At 37.8% G+C, this 25,163-nt stretch overlaps 1 protein-coding gene across 4 annotated transcripts in view; it reads right to left on the reverse strand.

Moving 5' to 3' along the window:
* Positions 1–25,163, reverse strand: part of rusc2 (RUN and SH3 domain containing 2) — a 78,129-nt gene that overhangs the window by 37,894 nt on the left and 15,072 nt on the right. For all 4 annotated transcript variants that reach the window (XM_059336484.1, XM_059336483.1, XM_059336482.1 and 1 more), the window contains exon 2: positions 167–1,909. In XM_059336484.1, the coding sequence (XP_059192467.1) occupies positions 167–1,723 (1,557 nt within the window). In that variant the 5' untranslated portion in view covers positions 1,724–1,909. The remainder of the gene's footprint in view (positions 1–166; positions 1,910–25,163) is intronic.

Genomic DNA, 25,163 nt, shown 5'->3' on the forward strand with positions numbered 1-25,163 from the left:
AAAAATAGCTGATAAGAGTTTAATTTAAGAGCTGATATCTAGACATTTAACATGGTTTTATTGATAATGATTTAGGTTATTATCAATAAAACCATGTTAAATGTCGCAAAATTAAATATCCTGTTAGATGGATTCCAAATTGTTGTAGGTAAGATTCTCCACTCACCCTAGACGACTCTCCATCTTCGTCTTCCTCCTCCACACCCTCCTCTGCAGCCCTCTGCCTGAACAGGAAGTACTCGTTGGGCTGGGTGGGGGTGGGGCTGCCTTTGCTGTGCTCGTCGGAGCAGCTGTTGACGGAGGAGCCGGCGGGACTCGGGGACGACTGGGACGACAGGTCGCAGGTCACCAGCTTGTAGTAGTTCTGTGTGGCGACGACCAGCCGCGCCTGACTCTGCAGACAGGAAGCCAGGTCTCCGGACGAGCCGGAGTGTGGAGGGTGGAAGGAGTTGCAGTTGGCGTCCAGGTCCAGAGCCCCCTGGTGCTCCACGGCGCAGGAGCAGGTGGAGGAGGTGGAGAGGAGCGGCTCACGGAGGAGAGGGAAGGCGCTGCTGAGGCAGGAGGGCTGCTGCTGAGACAGAGGAGGCTCAGTGGGCGAGGTGTGGAGGTCCAGGTAGAACGCCCCGCCGGTCGAGTCCCGCTGGGTTCCTGGTGGGTCAGAAACAGACGAGGTGCAGGAGTGGTCGGTGGAGCTGTTGAGGTTGGTGTGTCCGGAGAGCGCCGGCTTCTCCGGGATGCTGTTGTTCATCTTGTTGTAAATGGCGCTGAAGTTGACGAGCACGCCGTCGGAGCTGTTGCAGGACGAGTCGCTGCCGTAGCCCTGCTGACACTCTGAGAAGGGCTCCGAGAAGGCCTCGGGGTAGTGCTGGGAGTAGTTCTGGGAGAGCACGCAGCAGGAGCAGTGCTGGGTGGAGGAGCTGGAGGAGCTCCGCCCACACCTCATCGGGTGATCTTCGTCTTCTCCGTCGTCGTCGTCGCCCCAGTCGTGCTCTCCGCAGTCCATGGACATGTTGGAGCCGCTGCTGCCGTGGCGCAGCTGGCTGTCCAGTCCCAGGATGTCCAGGTCCTCCAGGTGGGTGGAGAGGTCCGAGGCCACTGCCCTGAGGGACTCCCTGCTGCTCCCACCCACTGACCGGTGCAGCAGAAAGGGCTCCGAGGCAAAGCCCAGGTCGTGGAGGTGGAAGGGAGCCATCCCGTGGTCGAGGGCGGAGCCAGTGTCACTGTGCAGGTGAAAGGACGAGTCTTCAAGGTAACCGCTGAGGTTGTCACCCTCGTCCTCTTCTTCTTCATCCTCGTCTTCGGTGTTCAGCAGGAATGGATTATGACGCAGCGGGTTCCTGCTCCTGGGTTTGGCCCGGGGTAATGTGTGAGCTGTGATCAGCTGGTCCTCCGAGTTACTCGAGGTGAAGGACGAATCGTCGCTTGCCGTGCTGCCTCCTCTTCCTCCAGCCTTCCTCTCTCGGCCCTTGTTATGGGAGGCCCAGGAGCCGCTGGAGGTCTGGATCAAGCTGCTGTAGAGCAGAGCCTCCCTCTGGAGGACGTCCCTCTCTGGGAGGGAAGTGGTGCGACTCAAGCCCAGGTTCTCCGGAAGGCTGAAGGGGTTGCTCCTCTTCAGCGAGGAGACCCCGCAGCCACCTTTTCTCCCGCCCGACACCTGGCAGTGCACCAGCGGGATGTGGTGCACGATCAGCGTCTCGCCGGACAGCTTAGGAGGGCTGTCCATGGTCCAGGAGGAGGGAGGCTGGGGCTGGAGCAGAGGGGAGGCCCTGTGTGGGTGGAGGGGAGGGTGGAGGAGCTGTTTGGTTGAGGGTTTTGTTCACACTCTGGTCACTGGGCCCAGCTCTGCAGGGCTGCCAGGGACCTGGAAGGAGAGGTCAGGGAAGTCAACACCGTGGTCAGAGTGGTACATCTGGAAAATACAGAGAGAGACAGAGAGAAGAAGGACATGTTAGGAGCAGGAAAATACAGAGAGACAGAGAGAAGAAGGACATGTTAGGAGCAGGAAAATACAGAGAGACAGAGAGAAGAAGGACATGTTAGGAGCAGGAAAATACAGAGAGATAGAGAGAAGAAGGACATGTTAGGAGCAGGAAAATACAGAGAGACGGAGAGAAGAAGGACATGTTAGGAGCAGGAAAATACAGGCATTAACCCATTGAAGCCTGGAAAGCGGATATGTCGTTTTGTAGTATTTGTTTAAGCTCTCAAATACTTTTTGAATTTCATTTCTATCTGCTACAGAGGCTGAAAAATCTATTATTTAGTAGAAGTGTTGACACTTCTGTTGACTTTCCAGAAAAACTTCAGGTTTTAGGGGGTTATTTTATAATCGCCCTGAGGTTTTACAGGCGTTTTAGGCCTCAATGGGTTAAAGCACACATTTCACCTGCAGGATCAAAGCTACATGGTCGTATAAATCATCTGGAGAGAGTCCAGGAAAAAGGGCAAACACTAGATCAATACAACAAAATTATTGTTGTATTAGCTGAATTGTAGTACCAGAAATGTAGTACTGTATTTACATAAAGTTGGGGAATAGTGTGAGACAAATGATATTCTGACTATGTCCCCAATGTTCTACCAGAATTAAAGTCAATAGCAGCTTCTCAGTGGATCCAATATTATGTTATAATTGCTATTATTCAATCTCATGGTGAGATCACCCTGATGACATCACCAGAGGGTGTTTTCTCACACAATAGTATTCACCTGTGACCAAAAAGCTTTTTTAATTTCAGGATGTAAATACTTTGAAATAAATGTCATTTATGCACCAGAAAAACCTTTAAAAAGAAAGCTTAAATCTAAATTAGCTACAGTAAGAGTACTGACTCCTAGTCTAATGTGTGCACTGAGCAGAGTGAGTCAGCACCATGTGAAATGGAAACAGTGAGATACACACACACACACACACACACACACACACACACACACACACACACACACACAGCAGCTGACTCTTTAACAGGCCTATGATCTCATCCCCATTCGCATATTACACCCTAAATGAGAGACACACATACCGACACACACACACACCAGCAACCGTTATCCTTCATCTGTCACACCTTCAATGAAAAAATAAAACCCACAATTCACATCTCTCCTTTAAGATCAAGTCAATGTAATTAGCTGATTACTGGTATATTTCTAACATCTGGTTTTTGCACCCTGTGAATTGATTCATAGACACGCTGACTAGGGCTGGGCGATATATCAATATATCGATATATATTTAAATGTGATATGGAATTAGACCTTATCACATATGTCGATATGGTTCAATTTTTTTTTCCTTCTTCATACATAAATGCTGCCCTTTCTAGTGTTGATTTCAGATAAAGATTGGGCTATTTTATTTCATAGGCTATTTTTATTTAAGAATTCTTAGTATTTAAATGTGCACTTTATGGAGCTTTGATTTAAAAAAAAATATATACTCCTGTTGTTATACCGTATTTATGTTCACTTAAATAAACTGTTACAATAAAACTACTTGTGACATGTCATATTTGGCTTTGACTGAACATTTGCTCTCGCTTAGCAATTAAAAATATCAGGATATATATCGTATATCGATATTCAGCCCAAATATATCGGGATATGACTTCTTCTCCATATCGCCCAGCCCTAACGCTGACAGTCCACTTGGTTTCAGATAATCACACACTGGCTGCTGATCCATTGAGCCTGTCAGCTTTAAATTGCAGGGCAACAATACTGATTAAACTTTTATGAACATCTTTAACTTTAAGCTTTAGATTTCTATATGTCATTTTTAACATCATGTGTTATTCTTTTGTGCATTTATAGCAAACAAAGCAGACAAGAAAAATAAAAGCTTGTGTCTCATGCTGCTGGTATTATTGCCTCCACAAAAGCAGGTTATGTTTTCAGTCGGGCTTGTTTGTCTGTCTGTCTGTCAGCCGGATTACAGAAAAACTACTGGTCCTCTTTTCATTAGATTTGGTGGAACGGTGGAGCATGAACAAAGAAAGAACCCATTACATTTTGGAGAAAATCACAAATTATTTTCACTTTCATTTACACTGTCGAAAGGACATTTGGTCTGCTCTCTCTGAGTGCCTTTACTTGTGTTTCTTACAGTTAAAACTACATTTTTCCAAGATGTTTTCTGCGTTCTGACAGGATGTGATTTCTTCTGTCAACAGCTTTCTTATCGAGCTAGCTGAAGAATATAAACACGTTGTTTTTCCATCAGCTTTATACGTCGCTGCCTTATCTAAAATGACGTTGAACTCTTAAAGGTTTGCAGTAGAAAATGTTGGATGTCACACAATGTTTCATGCAATATTAAATGCAGTGTAACAGCTGGGACACGCTGACTATCTAATCCACCATGTGTTTAATCATTTATTTAAATTAATGTTGAAATAATGTACTATTTTTAGATGGATATTTCTGTTGCAAAGCTTCAGGAGCAGCCTCAGACTGTCCCATTTTGGAGACTAGGGCTGCACAATTAATCGATTTTTAATCGTCATCGCGATTTTGGCCGCCACGATTAAATTAACCTGATCGCCGGTGATATTTCCATTTTAAAATGCGGCTCTCCTGCATATCTAATCAAGCACTTTCAACACCAGTAGTCCATCAACCACCAGGGGGCGGGGTCTTTTTCCCGCCCTGAAAAAAGCCTGGTTGCTGATTGGATAGATCGCTAAGCAGGATGTGACGTAGTACTCAACGCCACAACAACACGCAACATTTGTAAAAGCCGGCGAAGCAGTGTTGCCAACTTAGCAAATTTGTTGCTATATTTAGCGACTTTTCAGACCCCCTTAGCGACTATTTTTTTAAAAAAAGTGACTGGCGACAAATCCAGCGACTTTTTCTGCCGTTATTGGAAACTCGTTCTCGGCCCCCACAGCTTGTTAAGAAGAGTAAAAACAAGTTGAAGCAGCACAGTCCTCCTGCAGCAGTCTCTCCCAGCTGCAGAGCCGGAGGGGATGTTAACTCCTTAGCGTCCAGTCTGCAAATTGCTAACAGGCTAACAGTTAGCTCTGTAGCAGTACAGTGTGTATGTGCTAACAGGCTAACAGTTAGCTCTGTAGCAGTACAGTGTGTATGTGCTAACAAGCTAACAGTTAGCTCTGTAGCAGTACAGTGTGTATGTGCTAACAGGCTAACAGTTAGCTCTGTAGCAGCACAGTGTGTATGTGCTAACAGGCTAACAGTTAGCTCTGTAGCAGTACAGTGTGTATGTGCTAACAGGCGAGAAGGTTAGCTCTGTAGCAGTACAGTGTGTATGTGCTAACAGGCTAACAGTTAGCTCTGTAGCAGTACAGTGTGTATGTGCTAACAGGCTAACAGTTAGCTTTGTAGCAGTACAGTGTGTATGTGCTAACAGGCTAACAGTTAGCTCTGTAGCAGTACAGTGTGTATGTGCTAACAGGCTAACAGTTAGCTCTGTAGCAGTACAGTGTGTATGTGCTAACAGGCTAACAGTTAGCTCTGTAGCAGTACAGTGTGTATGTGCTAACAGGCTAACAGTTAGCTCTGTAGCAGTACAGTGTGTATGTGCTAACAGGCTAACAGTTAGCTCTGTAGCAGTACAGTGTGTATGTGCTGCTGCTGCAGGAGGTGTTCACTTAGCGATCTCTGTTTGTTTACAACAAGCACCAGACACTAAAAACTGTTGCTATTGTTTGTTTAAAAGCAGTGCAATAAAAATACAGATGTTTCCCTAACATGATGAATAATCGAGATTAATAATCGTGACTACAAATATTGATCAAAATAATGGTGATTATCATTTTGGCCCTATCAGAGACCAGTCAGTTTGACTGTAGGCCGGGTCCTTCAGAGGCTGCAGCTGAAGTTGGACCAGATAGTGTCTGCTGGCAGCCCTGCCCAGCCCAGGTTTATTACATTTGACTTGTCTAAGTTAATTCACCTTTTGTAATGACTTTACTTTTCTCCAGCAGAGTATTATAAGGTTCAGTAGGAGCTGGATCAGGAGTGAAAGTTGCTCTAAATCATCTGCTCACCTGACCATGACCTGGACCAGACCGGCGCTAACTAAGACTTAGAGTAATCCCTTTATTATACCTGCTTAGTGACACATAATCCCAGATCCAGCAGGTCGATTGAAAGGGAATTTGAAGTAAAATTTTGATTCTTTAATCTTTTTGCTTTGAGACGAGAGACAAAGAAATGTGGTGGAAGAGTTACAGCTTAAAAAATTAGCAGGAGCCGAGCAAAAAAAAAAAAAAAGGTGGCGTTACAGTATTTTACAGAGAAGCACAAATCACACAGATAATCATATGCAAATGTGGATGAGACCTTTACGAGCACAATGACAAGCAGGTGCCTAGTGAGCACTGCTTCATTATCTTTACTGCTGAATAAAGAGGAGAAAGGCCAGCTGAGGCCGCAGACTGAATGTTAGCGTGGTGGGACACTCAGGAGCAGCGTAATAATGGACATGTCACTCTCGACAAATGACCTTTTAAACGCAGGACTGGATTTTATTTGCTGTCAGGGAGACTTCAGCTTCACCTGCACAACCTTTTTATCTCACAGGAGCCAGCTGCACATGGTCTCCAGCTGCAGCCAGAAACCAAGAAACTTTGACAGATATTTACATATATATATATTAGGGCTGGGCGATATGGCCCTAAAAGAATATCACGATATTTCAGGCTATTTTTGCGATAACGATATTCTTAACGATATTACGAAATACTTAAAAAGATATGAGAGATGTTGATACACAGTATTTATGTCCACATAAATAAACAGGTTCAATAAAACTACTTGTGACATGTCATATTTGGCTTTGACTGAACATTTGCTCTCACTATAAAAATATCAGGAAATATATCGTATATCGATATTCAGCCTAAATATATCGGGATATGACTTTTGGTCCATATTGCCCAGCCCTAATGTTAGCAGATCATTGGTGAATAAATGTTGAGAAGATTTGGAAGAGTCACAACTTCAGTTCAAAAGTTAAAAAAAAAAAAATAATCCCATCTTGTATTATTCACTTTAGCTCTTTGACTTTTTAGAGTTTGGATACAAAAATCCCAATAAATCTCAACTGTGTTCATATCTCTGACAAAAGAAACAAGAGTTCAGATTTATACATTAAGGAAAGAAGGAAACACAAAGTCTAAGCAATAAAAACCCAAAGAGCTGATAATTAGAGTAGAAATGTGTTCTAATAAGTGACTCTTTATAGAATAATCACCTTTATTTTATTGCAAAGTACAGCAATGAAACTATGATCTTTTTTTGTACAAATTTGATCTTGCTTCCAAACTTTTGGCCTGTAGTGTAGATATATGAGGCATAAATGCATCATTTTTTTACACCCTATAAAAAGTAAGTAACTTCAAGCTTCAGTGGAGCAGCTGGGAGTCACCTGCCTTGTTTATGTTCTTCATGATACCTGCCAGCTTTTTTAAAATTCATATTCACTGTGAAAATGTTTTAAACTCTGAGAATATCCAGCACAAGCCCCTTTCCCAAGCCCTTATCTTCTGCTGCTGCTGCTACATTATGCATAGAAATCACAGCAGGCCTATCATCGATAAAACCAGAAGGATTCTCTGGAATGAAAACTAGGTTGTGAGAATATTATGATTTGAATCATAAACGACAGCACTAAACATAACTTTCCGTCTCTGACAAACAGACTATCAGAGTATTTCAAGTAGTGCCGAACAGGACTGTATAATGAACTGTATAATAATCTACTGATTATTTAGTAGAATATTCAAAAGAATAAAAAAACGTCCATCCCGCTTTCCCTTCCACAGTCAATTAATCTTAGAGATAAAATCCAGAATTTAGTGAAGTCATTTTAGGTCAAAGTTTATAGAGCAAATTAAAAAAAAAGTGCTGTACAGTTATTAAAATACAATAAAAATCATACACAAATATAGTAATAAATAAAAACAATGAAAACAATAAAATACTAAAAACAATAAAACAGTATCAAAAAACTAAATCTAAAAACAGAGTTAGAGTTAAAAAAGAAAAAAAAAGTAAAAGAGAAGTAATGTTAAATTATTAATGAGGCAAGTTTCCTAAAGATTTTTTTATTTTTTATTTGTTAACTTTAAAAAAATTAGTTGTTTGTAAAATAATGTGCAATCTTCTTAATGCACATTGCAAAGTGCCAAACATTTTAGTAGCATTTGAAATACGATTTTGACATTAAAAAAATGTGATTAACAATTTTAAATGTTTCTTATGTGTACTGATTGACAAAAATGTGCAAAATTTCGACCGTTGTCTATTTGTTATCTTACTTTTAGACTAGTTGGTCAGTCTTACGTTAAAACATTGTATTTCTATACAAGGTTACTTTAGATTCTTGCATTTTTTTAAATAGATTGCTATGTTAACAGCCAACAATAATGTCTGATCTTGTTCTACGACTGCTTCAGTAACTTTACATCATGGAGGAAGTCAGACATCCTCTTGTTACGTAACACCAAAGCACTCGACTCCAATTAACAGCCTAAGCCTTGTAGTAGTAATATATTCAGTCATGTATTCCCTGTTGCATAAAACATAATGATTAGAAATTAATATGAAAGAAAAGGTTTGCACGTAGACAATTCAAATGGTTTTATACAGACAGAAGAAGCTCCATATGGAAAACTTTTCTCATGCAAAATGCTTGGCTACCTCACTATTACTTATATTATTTATTTTATTTCCATACAGCTCCACATATCTCAGTACAAGGATGTAAATAGTGCTGCAACTAATGATTATTTTCATTATCGATGAATCTGTCGATTATTTAAAACTCATCTTAAAACCTATTTTTATTCCAACCACACATGAGACTCTGCTCTTGTTTTAGTGTTTTTATGGCTTGTTTTCATTTATTGTTTTTTAAATTGTTTCTTTAAAAAGCAATTAAACTATTTATTTAAGTGTTTATTTCCTGTTTTATTTATTTTACTGTTCTTGTTTGCTTGTTTATGTACAGCACTTTGTTGCGGCTGTTGTTGTTTTTAAAGTGCTTTACAAATAAAGTTGAGTTGAGTTGAGTTGAGTAAACGATTAATCGATTAGTTGTTTGGTCAATAAAATGTTGAAAAATATCAATCAGTGTTTCCCAAACCACAAGATGACGTCAAAAAGAGACAAAATTACCAAAAAAAGACACAAAATGACTAAAAAAATACATAAAATGATTAAAAAAAGATACAAAATGACTAAAAAAGACACATAATGACCAAAAAAAAGACACAAATAGACACAAAATGACTAAAAAAAGACACAAAATGATTTAAAAAAGACACAAAATGAATAAAAAAAGACACAAAATGTCCAAAAAAAAGACACAAAATGACAAAAAAGACACAAAATTACCCAAAAAAAGACATAAAATGACACAAAATGACAAAAAAAGACACAAAATGTATAAAAATATCAATCAGTGTTTCCCAAACCACAAGATGACGTCCTCAAATCTCTTGTTTTGTCCACAAACCAAAGAGATATTCAGTTTATTGTCATAAAGGAACAAAGAAACCAGAAATATTCACATTGAAGAAGCTGAAATCAGAGAATTCGGACTTATTGTCTTGAAAAAAACTGCTCGAACCAATTATTCAAGTATCAAAATAGTTGATGAATAATTTAATAATCGATTATTGTTCGATTAATCGAATAATTGTTGCAGCTCTACACTGGATTATTTTGCAGAATTCAAATTGCACGTGTTTTAAATACACAGAAAATACTGAGTGAAAAACAAATCTTTGTGTTGCATTTATATGTATGAAAAGTAGGGCTGGGCGATATGGCCCTAAAAGAATATCACGATATTTCAGGCTATTTTTGCGATAACAATATTCTTGACGATATTACCAAATACTTAAATAATATATATATATATTTTTTTCTTTAGTCTGTATAAATAAATAAAAATCTAAAATGTAGTGTGAAGTGCAGTTGCCAAATACAAAAAAAATTGCTCTTGACTCTTGTGTATGAGAAAATAATAAAATTAACCATTTAGGGGTTCCGGGGGCAAATTTTAATGACATTTTGTAAAGGAGAATAAAGGTTCTTGTATGTTTTATTTAAGGCGTCTTATTTTGACAGTCTTCTTGTAAGTTCTGTGGTGGATTCTGTTAACACACTGTGCTATTATTTTGAAAGCTGCATGTGTTTAGCGACAGAGAGCAAGTAGCTTTTTGTGATTAAAACAACATTAATTAACATGCTGAGGCGCAGGCAGCAAACAAACAAACAACCTATGTTACACTATGTTTTATATGGATAGGTGTGTGTATATTTGTGTGTAAGGGTGTGTGTATATATGTCGATATGTATTCTCTTATATATATATATTTTTGTATATGTATGTGTGTATGTGTATATATATATATGTATGTTTTATTTTATTTTATTTTTATTATTATTATTATTTTTTAATTTATTTACTTATTTATATATATTTTTTATTTTTTATTTTTATTATATAATTTTTTTATTTTATTTTATATATATTTTATGTATGGGTGTGTGGTATATATATATATATTTATTTTTATTAATAATATTTATTTTCTACACACTGTTGTGTTAACTGATCTGTTGTATTAACCTATTAATACAACGATGTAAGGGTCTCTGGGGGGAGTGGAATGGGTGTTGGGTTATATAAGAAAATGAAAGTATGTCTCTTCGATTGTACTGTTTACTGCAACTGTGAATCAATAAAAATATATATATATAAAAAAACAACATTAATTGTTTGCTAATGTTAGCTCGTGGCTAACGAAATGCACAATGCAGCAGTGTGTTTGGAGGGCAGCTATATATATATATAGGATCTTTAAATCAGCAGTTCTCAACCTTTTTGAGTAGCGACCCCCAATTTAACATGCATGTTGTCCGTGACCCCCGCTCACTGAACACAATCTCACAAGCACAGTTCAGATCACCCAAAAAAGAAACAAAATGACCAAAAAAGGGAAACAAAATGACCAAAAAAGCCACAAATTGACCACAAAAGATTAAAAAAAAAAGGCCACAATATGACCAAAAGAGACACAAAATGACCCAAAAAAGAAACAAAATGACCAAAAAGACACAAAAAAAGATACAAAATTACCAAAAAAGGAAACAAAATGACCAAAAAAGACACAAATTGACCACAAAATGATCAAAAAAACACACAAAATGACAAAAAACACACAAATTGACAAAAAAAAGACATTAAGTGACCAAAAAGACTAAAACACATTAACACATGAACACTTTAACACAGTGGAGACAGAGCTGACATCCAAAATGATTTGGTGACCCCCAGAAACCATCTCGCGACCCCAAATGGGGTCCCGACCCCAAGGTTGAGAATAGCTGCTTTAAATAAATGTGAAGTCTGATAGATGATGTCAGTGGAAAGTGACATTAACAAGATCAGCTGAATGGTTGAGATGAACGTTGGCAGCAGCGTTAACAGCAGACGAGGGGAGACTGAAATTGGTTTAAGGGATTATCTGCAGGTCAGCCAGGCCGGGTTATGTAACGTGACTTCAGACTAGACAGACGGACATGAGGAGACAAGCACAACTGTCTGGGATTTATACTCTCACTTTCACTCACTTTGTGATTCTTTATGAACTGATTTTTTTTTTAGATATCCTTGTAGAGCAGGGGTCTCAAACTCAAATTACCTGGGGGCCGCTGGAGGCAGTATCAAAATGACCAAAAAAAGACACAAAATTACAGAAAAAGACAAAATGACTGAAAAAACACTACATTACGTTAAAAAAATTACGTTAAAAAAGACACAAAATGACCAAAAAAATACACAAAATGACCCAAAAATATACACAAAAGTGACCAAAAAGACACAAAATGACAGAAAAAAACTAAATTACTTAAAAAAGACACACAATTACCAAAAAAGACACAAAATTATTAAAAAAAGACAAAATTACCCCATAAAAGTAATAAAAGGGACCTTCCACACACAACACAGTAAAGTGTCATTCATATAAAACTCACATTAAACTTTCATATCAAGGTGGGGGCCACAAAATATCATGACGAGGGCCACAATTGGCCCGCGGGCCGCGTGTTTGAGACCCATGAGTGTAATGTTAGTAAATGAGTTTGGACAAACAGGATTTTGAGGAGAATGTATGCGTATGTTTTCCACTGAGAATCAAACTGTTTGCTCTCTATTTGCTGGTACACAGCTCTGTAAGCAAGACAACATATGTAGAGAAACACAGCATATCGTTAGCCTCTTAGCATAATTGCCTAAGTCATTTTTTGGCCAAATTGTGATATCTGCCTAACTTTACTCTCCTACCACTGCTGCATCTTTCTGCCTCATTGCATATGTTCTCAGCCTATCAGAACACTTGTTAGAGTCCAAAATCACTTTCTGCCTTAGTCATCTCCTTGACTTAGGCCAGGGGTCTCAAACTCGCGGCCCGCGGGCCAATTGCGGCCCTTGTGACGATATTTTGTGGCCCCCACCTTGATATGAAAGTTTAATGTGAGTTTTATATGAAATGCACTTTACCGTGTTGTGTGTGGAAGGTCCCTTTAATTACTTTTTTTTGGTAATTTTGTGTCTTTTTTAAAATAATTTTGTGTCTTTTTTTTAGTAATTTTGTGTCTTTTTTTGGTAATTTTGTGTCTTTTTAAAATAATTGTGTGTCTTTTTTAGTAATTCTGTGTCTTTTTAGTCATTTTGTGTCTTTTTAGGGTCATTTTGTGTTTTTTAAATAATTTTGTGTCTTTTTGGTAATTTTGTGTCTTTTTTTTGGTCATTTTGTGTCTTTTTAAGTAATTTAGTGTTTTTTCAGTCATTTTATGTCTTTTTTTTGGTCATTTTGTGTCTTTTTAAAAATAATTGTGTGTCTTTTTTAGTAATTCTGTGTCTTTTTAGTCATTTTGTGTCTTTTTAGGGTCATTTTGTGTTTTTTAATAATTTTGTGTCTTTTTGGTAATTTTGTGTCTTTTTTTTTTGGTCATTTTGTGTCTTTTTAAGTAATTTAGTGTTTTTTTCAGTCATTTTATGTCTTTTTTTTGTGGTAATTTTGTGTCTTTTTTTGGTAATTTTGATACTGCCTCCAGCGGCCCCCAGATAATTTGAGTTTGAGACCCCTGACTTAGGCATTTTTGCGGCTACATACAAACCAAACTACATTATTTAAATGTAAGAGAAAAATTGCCTTAGTCAGGGCATATTCTGTCACTTTTATCTGTTATGACAACGATGTGTTTAATTTTTTATGCAAACTTGTTCACACTTCTATTTGAACTTACTAAACTTACTAAAATTGTGTATTTTCTTGTTTCCCGAAAACATTCAAATATGACTTAGGCAAATATGCTATGAGGCTAACGATATGAGCAAACACACATACAGAGGAATGTGCTGCATCCATTCTATGTCAGGACAAAACAGTCACATCTAATAAATGGTGTTGTGAAGAGGCAGCCTAAACCAGTCTGGCCCTTTAATGACTTTCCAGACAAACAAAAGGAAATTTCACTTTTAACACAATAATATGGACTCCATCATTTTTTGTCAGGAAACGTAGTAATTCTGTCTGTCCTGGTATAATAATAGTGCTTGTAGTGGTAGCTGTAAAAAATTAAAATTAAAATTTTCCACCTAGTCGTAATTTGGTAAATGATAAACGGACTGTACTTATATGTATATATGATTGATTTACTCCACATTAAAAGTCTCCTCATAACGTGTTCTTATCAGTAGCAACTCAAAACCAGATTATTTACTGTATTTTATAAAGCGATTAAATTAATATTGAGCAGAATTTAGTTTAGTGTTTTGGTTCGGACCCCGAAACCTTCGTGGTATTGGTCATGTGGCCCCTTGGGTAAATTAATAGCCCACCCCTGTCTAGACTGTAGTTAGTGATGATGTTGTTGTTATTAATTACATTTTTACAGGAAGGCATTACTTAAAGTCAGGTACCAGCAAAGATGACCTCAGAAATGTGTCACTTTCCTGCAGGAAACGTGATCCTGATACATGATGTAATGCATTAATCACAGCCGCTCTGCAGCATTGTGTGCTGCTGGACTCACTGCTGTCCCTTACAGGACTTATACGGAGGACAGATGCATTATGGGTGACCAGACTACTCAAGTATTCAAGTACATGCACAGAATGTGAAACAGAGAAACTTGTGAATGGGGCCATTGAACAGACTCTGACGCCTTTATGCTCCTTTGTTTTTACCAGCACAGCGTGAGGAACAGAGCTCAGAATTTGGACTTTTTCTCACAAAAAATGCACATAAACTGGCAAGAATTTAACCAAAATGTCTCAATATAAAGACAAATGACTCTATATATATGTAGTGATTCTCATGAAGTCGAAGTTCTGTCTGTGAAGATTATCAGGATATACTTTATTGAACTAAATATGTTTTCACTTTTATATGAATGAACAATATAGCTATATTGAGGGACAATTCATTGTTTTGTGCTAAAATAATATTTTCGATTCACAAATTCATTACCGTAACGCGTTCAGATAAAAATGTCATGGTTTCCCCCCACACTTATATACAATAAACATTTAATCAACTTTATAAAAATAAATCATTTGCTTAAAAATGTATAATTTAACAGAATGTAATCAAATATAATGGGTTTAACAATGTATAAAGAACAAAATCTGAATGAAAATTGATGAGAAAAAATGGTTAAATGTTACGGTAAAGATAGAATTGTTTGCATTAAAATATGTGGATATTTTAATAAAATACATTTTGGTGATACCAGCTACCCTTGAGCATATTTAAGTGCTTGCCAAAGAAAAAAAAGCTTTCGTTGTTTTTTTAATTTCAATTTAAAAATGTGTTACGGTAATTAATTTTTTTGCTCACAGTGTCTCTAAAAATGTCAGAAAATACCTTAAATTTTTTTCTAATTGATTATAAATTCATATTAATCCTCTGGAGTCCATCTATTTATTGAAAATACACATGTTTTATTTACATTAATAACTTTATTTATATCTGATATGTAGACAAGCTGAGAAAGCCAGTTAAAGTTCAATCATAGGAGCTTTCACAGTGTGACATTTATGTTTCTAGACCATTTTTAAATGTGAATTTTCTTTCTACAATGAAAACTATTACTATTTTTAATTTACATGCAAATAGACAGTTTTGTAGTTTTATTGTTTATTACTTTTTCTGCTGTTTTTGTGTGTATAAATGTTAAAAAAAAAAAAAAAAATGGTACATTTCCACAGACACCTGTGTCTTTTGTTTGTATTTTCGGTTCCTGGCAGCTTTATACTTTGTTAATTAAAATAAAATGAAAAATCTGACTGATAGCCAGGTTTGTGCCAAGTTTATCGTCTGTTTTTATTCTTATTTTTTGTAAAGCACTTTGTGTTGCATTTATATGTATGAAAAGCGCTATATAAATAAAGTTTGATTTGATTTGATTTGAAAAAGGAGCCATGCATGTGATGTAAGGACAGACTGGAAGATGCTAAACAGAGACAGAAATAAATGCATAGGAAGTTGACAAATTTGGAACAAAATCTCCTGGACTTCAGAGGTTAAAACAGTGACTTTATATATGTTATAAAGGGTAAAAGAAAATATGTAATATGTATTCAATGCTCTTGGATTCTTGCTATGATCTGCACCATGTTCATGAGGTTGTGTTCAGGAGTGAAAAGGTTGTGAAAGAGTAGTAGGTCGAGCTTCTAACAAACAGAGATTGTTTAACAAAACATGTCCTCCTTCCTTTAAACCAGCTATTCTCAACCTTGGGGCCTGGACCCCAATTGGGGTCGCGAGATGATTTCTGGGGGTCACCAAATCATTTTGGAAGTCAGCTCTGTCTCCACTGTGTTAAAGTGTTCATGTGTTTTAGTCTTTTAGTCTTTTAGTCACTTAATGTCTTTTTTTGTTCATTTTGTGTCTTTATAGGTAATTTTATGTCTTTTTTTGATCATTTTGTGGTCAATTTGTGTCTTTTTTGGTCATTTTGTTTCCTTTTTTTGGTCATTCTGTGTCTTTTTTTAGTCGTTTTGTGTCTTTTTTTGGTCATTTTGTGTCTTTTTTTTGTCATTTTGTGTCTTTTTTGGTCATTTTGTGTCTTTTTTTGGTCATTTTGTGTCTTTTTTTGGTCATCTTGTGGTCAATTTGTGTCTTTTTTGGTCATTTTGTTTCTTTTTTGGGTGATCTGAACTGTGCGTGTGAGATTGTGTTCAGTGAGCGGGGGTCACAGACAACATGCATGTTAAATTGGGGGTCAGGACTCAAAAAGGTTGAGAACTACTGCTTTAAACCAACAACAACAGCAGTTATGAAATCTGTGTTATTACCAGATTACAGCAGATAAGATCAGATAACGGGTTAACAAGAACAAAGAAGCTGGGCCGAGCCAATCAGATATCATTTCCCGCGCAGCATCAGAAGCCCTGGCTCCGACGAGCCAATCAGAGGGAGCCGTGGTGCTGTGGGAGAGACGGCAGGAGAAAGACTCCAGGAGGGAGGAGGAGGTGATGTCTGCGTCAAAGACTAACTGAAGTCACCATCGCAACCAGTCAGATGAAAACAGACACACGCACATAAATGCCTTCAGTCTGAGAGTGTGTGAGTCTTCACAACACCTTCCTCTGCTGAGTCCTGCTCTCATTCTGCTTCTGGATCTGATGACTTTTATAAATTCTTCTTCTTTAAATATATGGTGTTGACATTGTCAGGTTTTTTCCCCCATGAGTAAGATCAGTACATGTAAACGCATAGAAAATGATCCAGATTGTGTTTTTGTTGTCCTCACCTGACTGTCAAAAATACTGCCAACCAGGTACAGCTAGGGCTGGGCGATATGGCCCTAAAAGATCATCACGATATTTCAGGGTATTTTTGCGATAACGATATTCTTGGAGATATTACAAAATACTGAAAAAGATATAAAGAAGATTTTTTTAGTCTGTATAAATCAATAAAACTAAAAATAATACCATTGACTCTAGGGCTGCAACGATTCGTCAACGTTGTCGACAAAAATCGATAATAGAAACAGTCGACAATGAATTCCATTGTCGACTATTGTTGCCAGACGTGTTTTTCCAACAGCGTGAGGCATCTCACTTTATTACAATCTCTGCCGAGCGCGAGCGGTAACGTACACGCTTGCGGCGTCCAACACAGCTACACGTACCAAAACTTAGAAAGTTTGGGAGCATTTTAGCCTGGATACGGCCAAAAAAAATGACTTGCAAGGTTTGCAAAGCAGTATCACGGCAGCACCTCGGCGATGCACGAGCATTTAAATAGAAAGCATGTGGGGCAGTTGAACCAAACAGAGTCTGATTCGCCTCGGTAAGATTCAAGTAACATTCAGCCGATACGTTTCGTTTATAAGCGCTTTTTTTTAGCTTTAAAAGAGAGCTTTAACGTTATGTCTGACGAACGTATTTTAGATTAAATGCATGCAGTCTGAAGCAGAGAGCAGCATGGAGCCTTTCTGCAGAAGAAGCAGATGTGCAGCAGCAACAGGCTCCTCACTGAGTCAGTACTGGTGCTGGTCTGTGATACGAGGTTTCAACAGGTGAGCCCAGTTCAACCCAGACTACATCCAGAACCAGTTCCACCCACTTGATGGAGCAGAAATACAGTTTTATAAAACACATTTTCCTGTCCAGAAAAAATGGACAGAGGTTTATTTATTTTTTGTATGAATCAGCAGCTGGATTGTTGAATAAAAGATGCATTTTTCATTTAAGTACCCATCTTTCTTGTGTTTATTATCATTTGCCACATATTTAAAGCAACTTCATGCTAAATTTAAGAAAAAATGAATAATTATCCGATTAGTCGACTAATCGTTTCAATAGTCGGTCGACTATTAAAATAGTCGTTAGTTGCAGCCCTAATTGACTCTTGAGTATTAGCAAATGATTAAAAAAAATAATCATCTAGGGACAAAATATTAAATCAACATGGAAAGTTATAAACCCCCAACCAAACCACATACAGTCATGAAAAAAGTCCCTTTAAAATAGTTTAAAAGGACATGTTAAAATATGGAAAATGTCTAGATATCATCTCTTAAATTAAACTCTTATGAGTTATTTTTGCTGTTATCTTTATATTTGTCCAAACAAATGTACCTTCAGTTGTACCAGGCATTAAAATGAACAAGAAACTGAAGAAAACAAGGGTGGTCTAATCATTTTTTCCATAACTGTATCACTCAGAGCTATATAGCAACATGTGAGAAAAGATTGGCTTTGAAGCCTTTTAGCTTGAAGAAACACGCAGCTGCTTTGACAGACCACTAACTAACTATCATTAAAAGGTCAAGTTCTCCTCTTGGCACAAGTGGGAACAAAGCTAAACTTACTGGTGATTTATTTGAGTTTTAGCAGCCGTTTTGGCTTGGAGTTCTAAGACGTCGTTTGAGCTCTACTAGCAAAATGTTAAAACATAAATACACAAACTGAAGTGCATATTCGAAGCCTGCTCTCCTCTTTATAGTCAGGCAGCTTAGCTAAATAAAGGGGACACGCCGGACAAAAGCACCAATTTTTTTCCACATACTCTCTATCATCATAGGTTTCAATTTTTGGTAGGAGCCACTTCATCAAGATTGTGGATGGGAGATGGCAGCCATATAAAGTCTATGAGAACCAGTATATCTTCCAAGCCACTCAGAAGGTCAATCTTGGTGTCAACATCTACATTTTCTGGGTCAAAGAATCATTTAAAGCTATTGAGAATATCACTAGATGATTATTTGATCAAATAGATATGTTCATTTTCACCCAGACTGGTAGGCAACTAGCTTCAAGTGCTGCAGCAGGAATCCTGAGTTGAAAATGTTTGGAATCAATGTTCACGGGAGAGTGTGGATTAGCTGCCATGTACACTGCTAAATAAAATCAAGGGAAAGCTTTAATCTCATGTCAGATCTTGATCAACAAATTATTTACAGTGAGAATCTTTACTGATGTGCATTGTATAACTTGTTGAGATCAAAATGACATAAATAAAAACCTATATCAATATATGTCCGACCACTTAGGAACCTTGGAATTACGTAAAAACATGTGGAGAATGAACATATCTATTTGATCAAATAATCATCTAGTGATATTCTCAATAGCTTTAAATGGTTCCTTGACTCAGAAAATGTAGATGTTGACACCAAGATTGACCTTCTAAGTGGCTTTGAAGATATATTGGTTCTCATAGACTTTATATGGCTGCCATCTCCGATCCACAATCTTGATGAAGTGGCTCCTACCAAAAATTGAAACCTATGGTGATAGAGAGCATGTGGAAAAAAATTGGTGCTTTTGTCCGGTGTGTCCCCTTTATTCTCAAATCTGGTCCTAAGCTGCCTGACTATTACCGCATTTTCCGGACTATAAGTCACAGTTTTTTCATAGTTTGGCTGGGGGTGCGACTTATACTCTGGAGCGACTTATGTGTGAAATTATTTACACATTATTACCGGTATATCATTTCACATGTTATTTTCACACTAAACCGCAAGAGGGCGCTCTAGGCCGAGTATGAGGATGAGTCTGACGTAAGCGACGTAGAAGAAGAAGCGCTGCATCTTCTACCTCCGGAGTTAGCGGAGTTGTTTAAAAGTGAGGATGAAGATTTCATTGGATTTTAGTTATTTGGAGTGACACGGATGGTTTGGTAAACTTCTTAGCATGTTATTTATGCTATAGTTATCTGAATAACTCTTAATATGTTATGTTAACATACCAGGCACGTTCTCAGTTGTGTCATGTAACGTAAGCATACCGTACAAGTATTCAGCCTGTTGTTGCCTCTATTCTATTTTTATTTTAAATTGCCTTTCAAGATGACATGTCTGTTCTTGGTGTTGGATTTTATCAAATAAATTTCCCCCAAAAATGCGACTTATACTCCAGTGCGACTTATATATGTTTTTTGCTTCTTTATTATGCATTTTATGGCTGGTGCGACTTGTACTCCGGAGCGACTTATAGTCCGGAAAATACGGTAGTCTTGTCTGCTGCTTTCCATTGGAGGAAGAGAAAAGAGAGAAATACCACGAGTGTTTTCTCTCCGTGTCAATACTCTGATAACTGGGGATTCATGGAGGCTTCTTGTAAGAGCCAATTAGCTTTGATTTTTCTCCACAAACACACGTCCTTAATGGGTTCTTTGGGAAAACCCCACATTATTGCACGCCATTATTTTGGAGAGAAGGGTGGGAAATTGACCTATTTATGAAACACACTGAGGGGAAAAGGAAAGCTACGCTGTAACAAAGGATATCCTCCCTGTTATATCATCAAGGCTGTACTTCCAGGAATAAATGTGAGTCTGGGAGGGAGGAGAGCATCCGAGTGGAGGCACACCCTAGCCGGGCAGAGACAGACGGCACAGCCAGGGAGGTGGCAATTAGGATGATGGATGGAGTCCACACTCACAGTGGGACTCATGTTTATTGAATGCAATCTTTTGACTATTTGTATACTACAACAGGGAAGAGGAGAACCTTTGTGTGCAGAAGCCACAGTAACAATAGCTGATAAATCCCAAAATACAAAAGGGCACTAAGTCAATTTTTATTGCCCTGCAGCAGAAAATAGCTGTAATTTATCTGTGAATGGTTGATAAGGTTGTTGACTAAACAGGAGCAGAGATTTCGACCATCATAACTCACATTCAAGCTCCCATTAGTCTCCATTAATCCGAACATAAAGTACAAACATTTCCTAACTCCGTGAGAGAGCACTTGACTAAAATGTGACTTCACTGTTTGTGTCACTGTAACTAGGGAATGGGAGGACTGAGGCACTAGGTCATAAATTACATCATGTAGTCTACCATCTGTTTGATAGAATGAAAACAGCCCTCAAGTAAATTTAAGTTTAGTTAAAAAAGTAACAAAATGTACCCTTGCTTATCCTCATTTTCTGTCTGTGAAGAGCAAAAACAAAGCTGCCAACCTCGGCGCTGATAGGGAAGCAAAACAGACTTTTAACAAGAGAGATAAAGACGGAGCTCCTGGTCCTCCCACCCTGTCCCCCTTATATCAGCCTCTCAATCTCCAGCTTTGATCCATGCAACTTGTTCTAACAAGCTCTGTACGAAACTTGGCTGTCATGACTGATGACCAACTGGTCTTCAAGACTCATGTGTCCTCAATTGCCAGATCTTGTTGATTCTCCCTGTAGAACATCAGGAAGATCAGACTACCTGACCAACAATCCACACAACAACTCCTGGTTCAGGTCCTGGTGTTATCACGTTTAGACTACTGCAGCTCTCTACTGGCAGGTCTTCCTGCTGCACCACCAAGCCTCTAACGGTGTGTTCAGACCGGACGCATAGCGAATATTTCGCGCGACAAGATTATATACAAAGTCAATGCAAACACGCGAATAGACGCAAATTTTTGCCGGCGGCGCGAATCGCGGGTTTCGCGCGGCGCGAATGCCTCGATTGACGCGAATGTCGCGGCGCGAATGAAACAACGCAAATTCGCGTGAGTTCAATAAATTCAACTTTGGCGAAATATTCGTGTGACGCTGTGTCGGGACAGCCTATCAGCGTTGAGATTCTGGACGACAGTGACGTCATGCATCCCGGGAACCCGCCTATTCCGGAAAAATGGAGGAGAAACTTATTGTTGCGGTCTGTGGGCTTCCCGAGCTTTTTGACACATCATCACCCTCCTACCGCAACCGCAACCATAAAGATCTTGCCTGGAGGAGGGTGAGTGAGGTCACCGGTCTGCCTGGTAAGTTGTGACAATGTGATTTCAGCTATCTGTCCGACGTATCTCGGACTTCCAGAGCAGGTACAGGGACGCTATGCTTGTCATGGTTGATGACAGAATGAAATGGAGGGAATTATTTGGCGCTAAATAGTCTCTTGGGCGAAAATTCGCGAGTTATTTACTCGCGCGAGTGACACAAGTAAATTCAACTACTCGCGCGATCAACTCGCGCGGTTAAGATGATCCAGAACGCAGCTGCACGTCTGGTCTTCAACCACATGCCTGCATCAAATTCAAAGCCTTGTCTCTTGCCTACAAAAAAGCATCGGGCACAGCTCCTTCTAATCTGAACTCCTTTGTTCAGGTCCACAAACCTCCCGCCCACTACGCTCTACCAGTGAAAGACGTCTGGCTCCTCTACGTCTCAGACCAGACTCTTCTCCTCTGTAGAGCCCCTACAGGTGGTGGAACCAACTTCCAAACTCCAACTGATCTGCTGAGTCCTTCTCAATCTAGGGCTCCAACTAACTATTACTTTCATTATCGAATAATCTGTCGACTATTTAAACGATTAATCGATTAGTTGTTTGGTTAATAAAATGTATAAAAACATCAAGAGTGTTTCCCAAACCACAAGATGACGTCCTCAAATCTCTTGTTTTGTCCACAAACCAAAGAGATATTCAGTTTATTGTCATAAAGGAACAAAGAAACCAGAAATATTCACATTGAAGAAGCTGAAAACAGAGATTTTGGACTTATTGTCTTTAAAAAAAACTGCTCGAACCAATTATTCCATTATCAAAATAGTTGATGATTAATTTAATAATCGATTATTGTTCAATTAATCGATTAATCGTTGCAGCTCTACACTGTAAAACCCAATGTTGCTTGTTTGTTATTATAACTAATTTTTCCTTTTCAATACAACAAAGTTCGTGCAAAAAGTCATTTTAACTTAAAATATTGAGTCAAATAACAAGATTCATTTGAGTTAACTCCTTTGTCTTTGTTGTCTTGACCTAAAATTCTTTCGTAGCATGGACACTCAAATATTTTAGTTGAAACAACAAGTTTGGTTTTACAGTGTAATAGTTAAGCACATTTGATTATTATGAGATCAACTGTTTATACAGGCTGTACACTGTAAAACCAAACTTGTTGTTTCAACTTAAATATTTGAGTGTCCGTGCTGCGAAATAATTTTATGTCAAGACAACAAAGACAACGAAGTTAACTCAAATGAATCTTGCTATTTGACTCAATATTTTAAGTTAAAATGACTTTGTTGTATTGAAAAAGGAAAAATGAGTTATGATAACAAACAAGCAACACTGTGTTTTATAGTTATGACTTGTCAAACTACCTGAACAACATGACAGATGGCTCCGTCACTGTGAAATCATTGGTTGATCCTGTTCAGAGACTCTCTGTTCCCTCTCGCCTCCTGCACCACTGGTACTGTCTATAGCTGTCTGCTGGTTGAGTTACAGGCTCACAGTGTGTCTGTGTGTGTTTTGGTGTGTGTGTGTTGCTAACTGAATGAAAAGAGCTTTTGTTTGTTGCACACATTCAGCATCTCCCAGCAGTGTCAAATGAAGCCTGACAAAAGAGTCGGGGAGCTGAAAAGAAGGAATGCCGAAGCTGAACAACCTTGAAAGTTACTTGCAGACCTTCAGGTTTATCTAACATCACTATACGGCTCAACAAATCACAATTTGTTAAGCAGTTATTGCTTGTCTAACCAGGAAAACACAGTGTGTAAAACTATTTCCACTGATAAGAGAAAAGTAGGAAACAAGCAGGAAATGAGCCAGTGTCACGGTCACTGAGCCGTGTGGACATTTCCAGGTTTAGAAATACACAATTTAAAGATATTCCTGCATCAAACTAGGGGTGGGCGAGATATCGATATAAAAAATATATGTGATATGGAATTAGACCATGTTAATTGTTGGGCTTATTATATTTTTTGGGGTTTATTTAAAAAAAAAAAAAAGTGTTAATTTTGGTTGAAAGGACGCTTATTTTTATAGAAGCGATGTTTGCCTGGATTCATGATGTCCAGGATTACAATCAATGATACTGGTTAAAGCTGTATTGTTGTTTTTTTTGTATTTTATTTGTTTTCTGATCAAATGCATTTGACCAATTATTCCTAAACATTTAATCCAAATGGCTATAATATAAAAGTCTTTTTAATTCGTGCTGCATTTTGTAATGTACTTTTGTGCTGCACTTTTCTAATGTATTTTTACTGTTAAAGTTGTTGTAGAACTGTTGAGTATTACTTGTTGGAATGTGGACCCCAGGAAGACTAGCCAACTGTCATGGCATAAACTAATGGGGATCCTTTAATAAAACAAAACAAAACAAACAAGACCATATCGCATAAATAGATATAGTTCAATTTTTTTCTTTCTTTATCTTTAAATGTGTTTGTCATATTTAGTTCTTTTGTTATGTTCGTTATTCTTTTCTCACATAAATATATTTATTTCGGAAAAAGATTGGCCTATTTTATTTCGTAGGCTATTTTTATTTAAGATTTCTTGGTATTTAAATGTGCACTTTATGGAGCTTTAAAAAAAGGTTCTCCTGTTGTTCTACACTATTTATGTTCACTCATATTTGGCTTTGACTGAACATTTGCTCTCACTTTGATATAAAAATATCAGGATATATATCGTATATAGATATTAAGCCTAAATATATCGGAACATTTGGTCCATATCGCCCAGCCCTAATTCAAACCTTCAACCACTTTTATACATTACTCTTTTCTAGCATATTAATATTCTAGCCTGGTGCATTTTCCTAAACTGTACTAAAACTAAAAAACAACACAATATTGTTTCTTATACCCACAATAACAACCAAGTGATGCTATAAAAGTAAACTGTTAATGGATGAAAAATAAAGAAACACATTTAACAACATGTGGATGTTAACATGCATATTAGTATATAAGTAGTTTCTTACTTAATTGTGTAAATACAGTCATGGAAAAAAAATATTTGGACAAATATAATGATAACAACAATAATAACTCATAAGAGTTTAATTTAAGAGCTGATATCCAGACATTTAACATGGTTTTCTTGATAAAAAAAAAACTTGGTTAATATCAAGAAAACCATGGAAAATGTCTAGATATCAGCTCTTAAATTAAACTCTTATGAGTTATTATTGTTGTTATCATTATATTTGATTAACTGACTGGGTATCATGAATGTCTATACCAAATTTCATTGCAATCCATCAAATAGCTCCCAAATTTTGCAACAGAAAGCAGCAGCATCAGTGTTTTCCATATGGCTTCTTTATCTGTGATTATATGGTGAAGGCCAAGAAGCAGCAGGTAGCACTGGACTTGCAGCTGTGAACTACTGTTGATAAAGCGAAATGTGAAGCCTTATTGA

Source organism: Centropristis striata, chromosome 7, assembly GCF_030273125.1.
Source record: "Centropristis striata isolate RG_2023a ecotype Rhode Island chromosome 7, C.striata_1.0, whole genome shotgun sequence".
In the NCBI taxonomy this organism is placed as follows: Eukaryota; Metazoa; Chordata; class Actinopteri; order Perciformes; family Serranidae; genus Centropristis; species Centropristis striata.